Genomic DNA, 11483 nt, shown 5'->3' with positions numbered 1-11483 from the left:
TCTCAAGGCCATCTGGCCTTCGGGGGGTTGAGCCTGGTGGCTGCCCTCTCCTTTGGGGACAAGCAGGCACAGGTGTCCTTCCTTTGGTCCATCTGTTGTGACTTGTGGTCGGGATAAGGGCAGCTGGAGTGACTGCTGCCCTGGAGGAAGCAATGACACCTTGACTCAGCAGGCTTCTGCGAGGGGCCTGCAGCTCCACCAAGCTCTGGGGATCCTGCTCATTGTGCCCCCTCTGTTGGCAGCATCCGCAGTGTCATGCAGAAGTACCTGGAGGACCGGGGTGAGGTGACCTTTGAGAAAATTTTCTCCCAAAAACTGGGTGAGTGCAGCCCTAAGGCTTCTCTGGCCTGTCTGTCCAGCTACCCAGGCCCCTAGGGAGAACCCAAGATTGATTTCCTGCTGCCCAGGGATGGGGTGAGTGGGGGGTGTTTGAGTTGCCTTCTCCCAGGACATGTGGCCTGCCATCTACTCAAGGTCCCCCAGGTGCCTGAAGGCACTGCTCTGGTCGAGCCGTGACCCATTGTGCCTTTCAGCCCCTGGCTGACAGCCCAGGAAGCCCCGTGATAGAGGTTGGGGGCTGGGTCTTCCAGGGCCGCAGGGGAAGTTCCTCCTTTGGGGTTTTTGTTTTTAAGAATTGCAGCTTCCCCTTGGCCCAGCCACAGCTGCTCTCGGCCGTTGGTAGAACTGACAGGAAGAGGCGGGGCCCTTCCTGTGGCGCCTGCCCAGCTGTGGTTGGCCCCGCCCCACCCCCAGGGCCCTCTGAGCAACCTGCCTGTGCAAAGCCAGCTCCTCCATCCTTCCTCTTCTTGGTGCTGGTACCTGTGTCTTGGAAGTTTCGTGCTATCCACCCCTTGGCCCAGCGCTGCAGGCAGGCTTGACGCAGTCCCAGAAAAGCAGCTTTAGCCACACAGCCTATTGGGTGTACCTGAGAACAAAATCTGGGCATGTCCTGGTAGGATCAGGCACTGGAGGCTGGCCTTTGGGAGTCAGTGTGCTGGGAAGCACACAGTTTGGGTCCCAGGCTTAGGGTCTGTGCCTTGGGCAAGTTGTTGCACCTCTCTTAGCCTGATGCTGTCCCCATCTGAGAAATAGGATTCCTGAGTCTCACTGCCCAAGACTGACGGGGATGGATGAGGTGATGTAGTGAGGGCATTTTTGTCTGCCTGTTCAGAAGTTACTCAAAGGCACTACATGAAAAAAACCAGGCTGCCCTTTCCAGAAATGATGGCTGTCGGGCACATACCGGTATTCCCAGCATTCTGAGAGGCTGAGGAAGGAGGATTGTAAGTTCAAGCTTGGGCAACATAGTGACTTAGTGAGACCCTGTCTCCTAATGGAAAATTAAAAGGACTGGGGATGTAGCTTAGTGTAAAACCCCAGGGTTTAATCCTCAGTGCCACACACACAGTGTGGGGGGGTGATAGCTGCTAGCTCAGGGAGAGGGGCCAGGGCAGTGGAGGCATAGATAATACCAGGACAAGTCCCCCAAAGAGGCATGGAAAGTCACCAGCACAAGCCATCATCCATTTTGAACTGGAGGCCCAAGGAGGGTGTGGGGCTGCTCTGCTGTGTTCTGGGCAGCTACTATAGGTCCAGGCCTCAACCTGACTCGCAGGGAAGGGTGAGGACACCTCAAGTTCCCTTGGAGTCCTCCTATAGCCACTTGCCTTTTTTGTTCCCCTGTGGCCTCACCCTTGCCTGCTCCTGCTCTGAGGCCCCCACCTTTCAGCCTGCCTTTCCCAGGAACCTGCCACATCTCCAGCAGCTCCCCTGATGCCTCATTTTTCCTAACTAGGCCCCAGTTTCCCAGGCTCCCTGTCAGGGCTGGAGTGAAAAGAGTGGAGCAGGGGCAGGAAAAGGAGCCCTCCCTCAGGGCCTCCTCCCTCCTGCTGCAGTATGATCTGGCCCAGGTGGTCAGACATCAGAGGCCTCTGAACAGCATCTCACTGTCCTCCTCGTGGGGGAGGGGCTAGGACTGTGCTGCAGTGAGGGCATCTCCTGGGGCTCCACACTGCTGCCTCATCGCAGTGCTTGTCACCTTTCAGCCACCATCTGAAGAGAGATTCTGGGGAGAGGGAGAAACATGGGTCCCTGAGCTGGAGTCCAACAATCTTCAGATTGGCAGTAGCCACCAAGCCCCACCTGTGCTGCCAGTGCAACACAGGAAGCCCCAAATCCACTCTGTGCATGGTGACGGGAAAGCCTGAGAGGAGTCAGGCTCAGTGTGACCTGATCGGTTGCTTTTAGGGTACCAGCTCTTCCGAGACTTTTGTCTCAACCACCTGGAGGAGGCTAAACCCTTGGTGGAGTTCTATGAGGAGGTGAGTAGGCTGCTGGCTGGGGCCCACGAGGCCCAGGCCTGCTCTTCTTGGAGAAAGGGATGCATTGGGGTGGCTCTCCTGAGTTGGTGCCCCATCCCTGCTAGCTGCAGACCACCTGTGGCTCCTGCCTTCCAGATCAAGAAATACGAGAAGCTAGAGACAGAGGAGGAACGTGTGACCCGTAGCCGAGAGATCTTTGACTCTTACATCATGAAGGAGCTGCTCGCCTGCTCTCATGTGAGTGTCCTGGCCAGCTCCTTGGGCCTTTTGGGTGTTAGAAGAGAAGAAGGGACTCTGTGGAAGACTCATGGCCATCTCTCTCCTCTCCAGCCCTTCTCCAAGAGTGCCACTGAGCACGTCCAGGGCCACCTGGCAAAGAAGCAGGTGCCTCCAGATCTCTTCCAGGTGGGTGCTAGCCTTATTTCCCACTGGCTCCACCCTGCCACACCAGAGTCCCCATTGGATAATCAGGAGCTTGGGCAGCTGGGTTCAGAGCAGGAGCAGCCTCAGCGGAAGGGCCTTAGTCACCCACTTTCAGCTTTTTCCCTAGCCATACATCGAGGAGATTTGTCAGAACCTCCGAGGAGATGTGTTTCAGAAGTTCATTGAAAGGTGAGTGTGGCGTTGGGGGAGGGGCCAGAGGAGAAGCAGCCCTCTGAGAAGGGGACAGAGGGCAGCTGCTTTGGCCCTGAGCAGGCAGTGCTGGGCCTGTCCTCCTCCATAGGACTAGGATCTCAGAGCCTGTCTGTGGCCACCCACATATCTTCCCTCCCATGGACTTGCCAGGCCCACTTGGGCTCAGGAGCACACCACCTCCTGCAGCCAGCACAGCAAGAGCTAGTGTGGCCTGGGGATTGATTGTCAGCTGATTGCAGAGGGATGGATATAAGAGACACCATTTTTAGGGATGTCCAGCCATGGAGCAGGTAGCTTCACGGGGAATGAGCTCTGTGTTGCTGGAGCTAGAGGATGTGGTGGCAGGAAGTCAGGGTTGGACTAGAAGATCTCAGCTTTTCTAATCCCTGCACAGCTAGTGGCTGAGCCCATCCTGGGCCAAACACAAGTTCAGGGCATTTCCACATACTCTGCCAGGACCCCAGGAAGGTAGTTAGTGGGGCAGGCTTGTGTCAGTAGCCCTGATCTGCCCACTCTGGAGCTTGCCTGAGCCCAGATTCTCCTCTTACAGCGATAAGTTCACGCGATTCTGCCAGTGGAAGAATGTGGAGCTCAACATCCACGTGAGTGAGACTGGGTGGGTGTGCAGAGCATAGCCAGGCCCAGGCACGGCCAAGTAGAAAGGAGGTTGGGAGTGCCCGTCAGCCAGGTTGGAGGCAGGACTACAGTGGGGGAGGCATGTGGCCAGGGCACAGGGATAGGGGATTCTGGCGGTCTGTAGTGACCCTAGCTGTTGCTCCCCCTGCAGCTGACCATGAATGACTTCAGCGTACATCGTATCATCGGTCGTGGGGGCTTCGGCGAGGTCTACGGGTGCCGGAAAGCAGACACTGGCAAGATGTGCGCACCCTGCCCAGCTGGCAGTTGGTTGGGTGCCCAAGGGAAGGATCAGGCTTCTAGGAGTACCCTGAATGCCAGGGGCATCCTAGGGAAGATCTGTGAAATAGATTGGTATCCCGAGCTTGGGGTCCCTGGGGATATGCCTGGAGTATATCCTGTCCCTTTCTGCTGCTGTCCTGTCCCTCCCCTCTTGTTAGGGTTGTCACCACTCTGCAGGTTCCTCAGAACCTTCTGCCTTCTCTGAAGCTCTGACTTGTGTCACATGCCTGTCCTGTATCTACTCTCCCCCCAACCCCCCTGAGGCTCTGCCCTAAGGTGGGTACTGACCACAGCTTTCCTTCTCCACCCCCACAGGTATGCCATGAAATGTCTGGACAAGAAACGCATCAAGATGAAGCAGGGGGAGACCTTGGCCCTGAATGAGCGAATCATGCTTTCCCTCGTCAGCACAGGGGTAAGCTGGGTGGGCCCCACAGCGGCCTTTGGCTGGGGACCCTAGGCAGTCTCTCCTGACCGCACCTCTGTCCTAGGACTGTCCCTTCATCGTCTGCATGTCATACGCATTCCACACGCCAGACAAGCTCAGCTTCATCCTGGATCTCATGAATGGTGAGTGGTCACTGGCCCCAAGGTAGACCTCGAGTCAGGCTGGGGCAGGCAGCTGAGCACCACCTTGTGGGGATTCCTCAGGTGGGGACCTGCACTACCACCTGTCCCAGCACGGGGTCTTCTCTGAGGCTGACATGAGGTTCTACGCGGCCGAGATCATCCTGGGCCTAGAGCACATGCACAACCGCTTTGTTGTTTACCGGGACCTGAAGGTAAGGCACCACTCGCTGCCTGCTGCCCTCCCTCTATGCCACACCTGCACTACAGACCTGGGACAAGACGAGCCCACCTCCTCCCCTTGAGCCCGGCTCTGAGCCACTTTCTGGGCTTCAGATGCCTAGGGAAAGGAAGGAAAGAGCCCACCTGGGGCCTTGTCCTAGGATACTCATAGCCCTCCCAAGTGAAGACCAAGCTGGCCTCTTGCTGGGCCAGGCCGTGCTCACTAGGTTTCCCCTACAGCCAGCCAACATCCTTCTGGACGAGCATGGCCACGTGCGCATCTCGGACCTGGGTCTGGCCTGTGACTTCTCCAAGAAGAAGCCCCATGCCAGTGTGTGAGTGCCCCAGCCACCTGCTCCCTTCCCGAACCCCGCCACTCCTGCTTACAGCCCCTTGCTCCCACAGGGGTACTCACGGGTATATGGCCCCCGAGGTCCTACAGAAGGGTGTGGCCTATGACAGCAGTGCGGACTGGTTCTCCCTGGGCTGCATGCTCTTCAAGTTGCTGCGGGGGTGAGTGGAACATTGTCAGTGGGCAGTGGGGATAGAGAGATGTTCTTCCCAGGAAGGCACCATCCTGATTTTGGGCAAGATTGCTCCATGCTGTCTGCCTCAGTTTCCTCATTCTTGTGTTCTGATCTTGGTCTCCGGCCTCTCTTGCCTAGGCACAGCCCCTTCCGGCAGCACAAGACCAAAGACAAACATGAGATCGACCGCATGACATTGACAATGGTGAGCATAAGGGTCTCCTCAATGGGACTGGGGTCTTCAGCAGGTGCCAGATTGACAGACTCTTGGTTCTCACCAACCAGTAGTGATCTCAGGCTGCTGATCCCCTTGTGTCTGGTGGCACACAGCTGTAATCCCAGCACTCTTGGAAGCTGAGACAGGAAGGTCATTTTCAACCCCAGCTAGGACAACTTAGTGATTAAGCGAGTGTCTAAAATAGGGTGTAAAGGATTCAAGCTCCAGTATGGGGAGGGCATTCGTACTTATTGGGGCTATTTGGAAGCTAGGCCTTGTTTCCACTTGCTGTGGGCCAGACCCTCTCCCTAGAGCTGTGATGGGGCCAGAGACTCTTCCTCAGCCCTTGCCAATGTCCTCCTCCTCAAGGCTGTGGAGCTGCCTGACTCCTTCTCCCCTGAACTCCGCTCCCTGCTGGAAGGTTTGCTGCAGAGGGATGTCAACCGAAGGCTGGGCTGCCTGGGCCGGGGGTGAGTGCCCTGCTCTTCAGCACACAGCTGTGTGGACTCTGCTGTGGGCTGCTGGGCCAGCCTGCCCAAGCCTCTGACTGTACCGACCCCACCCGGGGATGAGGGTTGTGTCTCATCACTCAGAGCCAGCCCTATCCAGTGTCCTCAGGGTAGACAGGCTATCTGGGCATGGAGGACTGGGGCCTTGCTCCCAGGGGGGCCTTTGTAACAAAGATGATGATGACAATAATAGCAGCTTTTTGTTTATTAAACTACTGAGAGCTGGACAAGATGTTGCAAGATTACCAATACTTGGGCTGGGACTTTAGCTCAGTGGTGCCACCGCCTGCCTCACAAGTTCAAGGTCCTGAGTTCAATCCCCGGTACCCAAAAAATAGATTACCAATACTAAAGCTCACAACAACCCTCTTAATGGGAGAGAGTTTCCATTTTAGAGATAAGGAAGCAGGCTTAGGGCTTAGGGTTAAGAGCTTTCCTAGGGTCATAGAACCAGAAATTGAGAATGGGAAAAAATTGAAATTGAGAATGACAGCCTCTCCCTGCAGGGCTCAAGAGGTAAAGGAAAGCCCCTTCTTCTGCTCACTGGACTGGCAGATGGTCTTCTTGCAGAAGGTAACAGCCTGCATGGGCTGGGATGGAGCCCCCTGAACCCCTCTTGATGCTGATGCCAAACCCTGTCCTGCTGCAGTATCCACCCCCACTGATCCCCCCACGGGGGGAGGTGAACGCAGCTGACGCTTTTGACATTGGCTCCTTTGATGAAGAGGACACAAAAGGAATCAAGGTACCTGGCCCTGCCTGGCCTCACACCTGAGCCCTGAGCCTGACCTGGGGAGGGAGATCCTTGTTTTTCCTCTGCCCCTGTCACAACCCTATCACCTGTGGGCACAGGTCCTCCTCCCCAAACCTCCTTGGCAGGGTGCTTGGACCAAGCCATCCCTGCCCCAGGGTCTTGGGCAGGAAGGTGGCTGATTATGTCCTGGCACCTTTTGTGGATCCACATGTCCCTGCCCTGTCTACCTGGTGAAGTTACTGGACAGTGACCAGGAGCTGTACCGAAACTTCCCCCTCACCATCTCGGAGCGGTGGCAGCAGGAGGTGGCAGAGACAGTCTTTGACACCATCAATGCTGAAACTGACCGGCTAGAGGCCCGAAAGAAAGCCAAAAACAAGCAGCTGGGCCATGAGGAAGGTGAGGGCTCACTGCCCACTATAGAAATGAGGAGAAGGCTTAGAATTAAAGAGCAAAGGTCACAGGCAGAAAGTGGCCATGTGGGGATCTAAGCTGGACTGCCCCCTCTGTCTTGTGGCAGACTACGCCCTGGGCAAGGACTGCATCATGCATGGCTATATGTCCAAGATGGGCAACCCCTTCCTGACACAGTGGCAGCGGCGCTACTTCTACCTGTTCCCTAACCGGCTGGAATGGCGGGGCGAGGGCGAGGCCCCGGTAAGGAGCTGGCCCGGGCACCTCCAGTGAGGGTGGCGGGCCAGACCTGCCCCTCACTGCCTTCCCCCACTCCGCAGCAGAGCCTGCTGACCATGGAGGAGATCCAGTCGGTGGAGGAGACGCAGATCAAGGAGCGCAAGTGCCTCCTGCTCAAGATCCGCGGTGGCAAACAGTTTGTCCTGCAGTGCGATGTGAGTGGGGGCCTAGGGTACAGGGGGTGGACAGCAGGGTGCCTAGCTGAAGCTGACAGAGCCTGGGCCCACACAGAGTGATCCTGAGCTGGTGCAGTGGAAGAAGGAGCTGCGGGACGCCTACCGTGAGGCCCAGCAGCTGGTGCAGCGAGTGCCCAAGATGAAGAACAAGCCCCGCTCACCTGTGGTGGAGTTGAGCAAGGTGCCGCTCATCCAGCGCGGCAGTGCCAATGGCCTCTGACCTGCCTACCCACCTGCCCGCCGCCTTTTATAAACCTCTAATTTATTTTGTCGAATTTTTATTATTTGTTTTCCCGCAAAGCGGAAAAGGTTTTATTTTGTAATTATTGTGATTTCCTGTGGCCCCAGCCTGGCCCAGTCCCCAGGAAGGGGCCCGCTTGCCTCAACTCTTGCTGCCACCACCACAGCCACTGTCCTGCACCCCTCACCCTGACCCCTGGAGCCACCCACTCCCAGTGTCTTCCTGTGGGGGACAGCAGCAGCCCCCTGCAGCCCTCCCCAGGGAATGAAGCCACCCTGGGCTATGCCACCTCAGGCTCTGTGGGCTGTGTTCTGCCCACATCATGGCCGGGTGTCCCAGTGTCCCCCACCCCAGGGGAGGGCACAGCACAGGGATACTACTTGAACTTTCCCACCACAGCCCCTCCTGCAACAGAGGGACAGAGTCCTGTGCTGTCCTGCCCGCCAGCCATTGCTGAGAGGAGGGGGCCCTTTGTGTCCCTGGCCCAGAGGCCTCCCATGGTGACCAATGCTCCTGGACCCTTGTTCAGAAAAGCCTCTGTGTCACTGGCTGGCTGCCTCCATTGCCCCTGTCCCTGGACACTTGGGGCTCAGCCAAGAGGGTGGCCCTGGCAGCAGCTGCTCTTCCCCTCCCCACAGCCTCCACTCCCTCCCATTGAGCACCAGGGCTCAGGTCCATGGATGGGCAACTGTGGATTGGGCCCTACTGGCCTAGCCTGGCCCCCAGACTCCCTGGCCCTGGGCTGGCAAAGCCCCCACCCCCACCCAGGACCACAGCAGGCCAGCCTGCGAAGGTTGGTAGCACAATGAGAGGGGGCCCCTCTGTCCAGCCCCACGGCCTATGTCCTGTCAGTGCCACTGCTCATGGGCGCCACCTTGCCCACCGCATGCCCCCTGTGCCAGTTGCGCTGCCGTGTGTGGTGTTGCACCCTCCCCACCTCGGGCTGGGTTGGCACACCCTCCCTTCTCGTTTACTCACTCCTGGGGCGTTTCTTTGCCGATTTTTGAATGTGATTTTAAAGAGTGGAAAATGAGACTATGCGTTTTTATAAAAAAATGGTGCCTGACTCCTCGCTCTCTCAGACTCTTTGTGCCTTGTGACAAATTTTCAGCCTCCACCTGGTTGGGGCTAAGGTGGGAGGGTCTTGTGCACCAGATCTCCACTGCCAAAGCAGCCTTCAGGCCTCTTGTGGGCAGGATGAGTATACCCCACCCCACCATCCCAGATGCCTTGTCCATCTGTTGGTGACAGAACAGTGCCCATCCCCCACCTCCCAGAAGGAGGTATCTCTGGTCCACTTCCCATGTAGGCAGGAGGAGGTGCCAGCAGTTCCACATTTGGGGTCACAATTGGAGTGACCAAGGCTGTGTCAGCTTTACTAAACTTCCTTTGCACATCAGGCATGGTGCTGATCTCTCTCCCATCCCAGTGCCTGGTTACACTGGGCACCTCTGCTCTCTAGGTCACACTGTGGCTTCTGGGCCTTTGGCCCTCTCTGACTTTGACCTCCCTTCTGGTCTCACTGTCCAGAGCCATCATCAGGTTTCTCATCTCCCCAGAGCCAGCTCCCTTTTGCCCACATTCCACCTCGTGTCTCCAGAAGTGATGGGGCAAGTGTGTGCTGCTGTCCATACCATACAGGCTCTGATGGGCACAGTGGAGGCCGGAGCACAGCATGACTGGCAGAGAGGAAGACTGCTGGGACAGTCACTGATGGGTCTAGAAAGAAACAGCATCTGAGCTGGGCCTCCAGTGTGGGGAGGGTGGGCATGATGGAAAGCGGTAGGGCCAGGAGGCCCCTGAAGTGCCAGACTTAACCTAGTGTGCAGAGCCCAGAAGTTCTTGGTAACTGCAAAGTGAAGATGAACAATGAACACCGACAGTCAGAACTTTACTTGGCTGGGGAATCCTTGAAGGCTGAGTGGGACTGGAGTCAGGACCCTGGCTTTCAGTAAGTGGCTGGTCACTGTACAGGAGGAGGTAGGGAGACAGGCTCAAGCTACTGCTTCTGTCCAGGGAAGATATCCTCATGATAGTGGAGAAGACAAAGCCAGGTAGGAGAACAGAGCCTAACAGAAATGGGCCAGGCTTGGGGATGACAAGTGAGAGACCAGAATGGAGCACAGGAAGGTCCATGGTACCATCCAGAGTACAGTGGTCCAGGGCAGAGCTAGCCCAAGAGGAAGAGCGAATGTGTGGCTGCATTTGACTTTAGTCATCCTGCTGAGATACTTGGGCCCAGAGATATTCTGGGGGTAGCATCAGGATGATCATGGGAGTAGACAGGCTCTCAGGGAGAAGCCAGACTTCCCAATTAGAGTGGCACAGAAGGGCCCCTGGAAGAGGAGGGGCGCTGTTAATGGAAGTAAAGACTGGTAGGGAACGAGTACAGAAATCCAGTGAGGCTGGGTCTACGAATGACCTGCTAGATTTGGGTCTGAAGAAGGTGTGGGGAAAAGATAACCTCTCTGAAAAAGGTAGAGGCCTGAGCAGTGGCAGCCAGCAGAGGCTGACTAGAGCTCTGAATATTCAGACACCTTTGAACTGCTGCAGACATTACAGATGACCTGATAACATCACAGGGTGGGTGGCAGTGATCTCAGATGGCACAGGAACCACCTGACTACAATGGGGCAAGGTCATAAAGTTGTCCTAGAGCAGTACGGGACCCTTGAGCTAGATCTTTCTCCATCACAGTATCTAATCTATTTACAAACAGGGAAACCACTGAGACCAGAGCCTCAAACTTGGCAAGACTAGTTGCAGCCTTATCACCCAACAAACCAGGATAAGGCACCCAGGCTGGGCCTCTTTGAGCAAGGGGCCAGAACTAAGCAGATTGAGGCCAGCACTCTAGTTCCGGTGTGGGTAGAGGTGACAGCCCTGTTCTGTTCCGAAACTCTCCTTTCTGTCTTAACACTGGCAGCTGAGTGCGGGCTCTGCATAAAGGACCTGTGCAGGGGCAGGGTTCACAGCGGACAGTTGTCTAGCAAAGTCTTGGCGCTGGCTAAGCTTAGGCTTCCTACTCCCCAGTACTCCTATTCCTGATTCCAGTGCCCTGGTGACCGTCCCCCCCGCATTGCTGGGCTGGCCCAACTCATGTGGTGGCCTCCAGACTGGCCAACGACCTTGGGGAAGGGGCTTCACGCTCAGCAGGATAGCATTTAGGGGCAAGCTGTTCGGTGCTCATTCTTCAGAGAGCTCAAGAGACTGTCCAACGGTGATGGATCTAGGACCTCTCACTTCACCTGCACACTTAGGCACAGGCATAATCGGGTCCTGCAGGACCGGGGGTCGTAAGACGGGCCAGGATCTAAGGATCTATATCCCACTGGCCGTAAGACCGCGACCCGCCGCGCTCAATCACCCGCGCATGCGCGTGCAAGTCTCAGAGGCCCGGTCCCCGCCCCCCGCGGAGCCACTGCCCCTGGGCCTTCCTTTCTGGACCTGCTTGAAAGGGTCCGCGCAGGGCCTGGGGCGCCCCCTGCAGGCCTCGAACTGAGATGCAGCTAGGCCCCGCCCTCCGAAACGCCCCCCGAAGACCCTTGCCCGGCTGAAGCCGGGTGAGGGACCCTGTCCCGGCTTTTCCAGAGCTCACGCGGTTGCCCAGGCGCCTGGGCAGCACCCTCTGTCCATCCTCAGCGCGCGGGGACTGCAGTTGCTATGGCTGACGGAGGGGAAGGGGCGCACGGCCTGACGCCC

General features: G+C 57.0%; 1 protein-coding gene across 2 annotated transcripts; it reads left to right on the top strand.

Moving 5' to 3' along the window:
* Positions 1-221: 221 nt before the first annotated feature.
* Positions 222-8847, top strand: Grk2 (G protein-coupled receptor kinase 2). Of its 2 annotated transcripts, none has more exons than XM_010635831.3 (20): positions 222-319; positions 2248-2321; positions 2457-2558; positions 2652-2726; positions 2872-2933; positions 3508-3559; positions 3745-3836; positions 4191-4290; positions 4367-4445; positions 4527-4657; positions 4905-4999; positions 5070-5177; positions 5330-5396; positions 5778-5878; positions 6424-6490; positions 6567-6662; positions 6908-7070; positions 7192-7328; positions 7409-7519; positions 7596-8847. In XM_010635831.3, exons 1-20 carry the CDS (start codon positions 256-258, stop codon positions 7758-7760), a joined length of 1941 nt encoding a protein of 646 aa, XP_010634133.1. In that variant the 5' UTR covers positions 222-255; the 3' UTR covers positions 7761-8847. The 2 variants fall into 2 exon arrangements, with proteins under 2 accessions (XP_010634133.1, XP_010634132.1); XM_010635830.3 differs by having other exon boundaries at positions 7406-7519.
* Positions 8848-11483: the final 2636 nt, after the last annotated feature.

Source organism: Fukomys damarensis, unplaced genomic scaffold (assembly GCF_012274545.1).
Source record: "Fukomys damarensis isolate Sample0158 unplaced genomic scaffold, DMR_v1.0_HiC HiC_scaffold_27, whole genome shotgun sequence".
Lineage (NCBI taxonomy): Eukaryota > Metazoa > Chordata > Mammalia > Rodentia > Bathyergidae > Fukomys > Fukomys damarensis.
The sequence above is the reverse complement of the archived record's forward strand: the minus strand, read 5'-3'. Positions and strand labels throughout refer to the sequence as shown.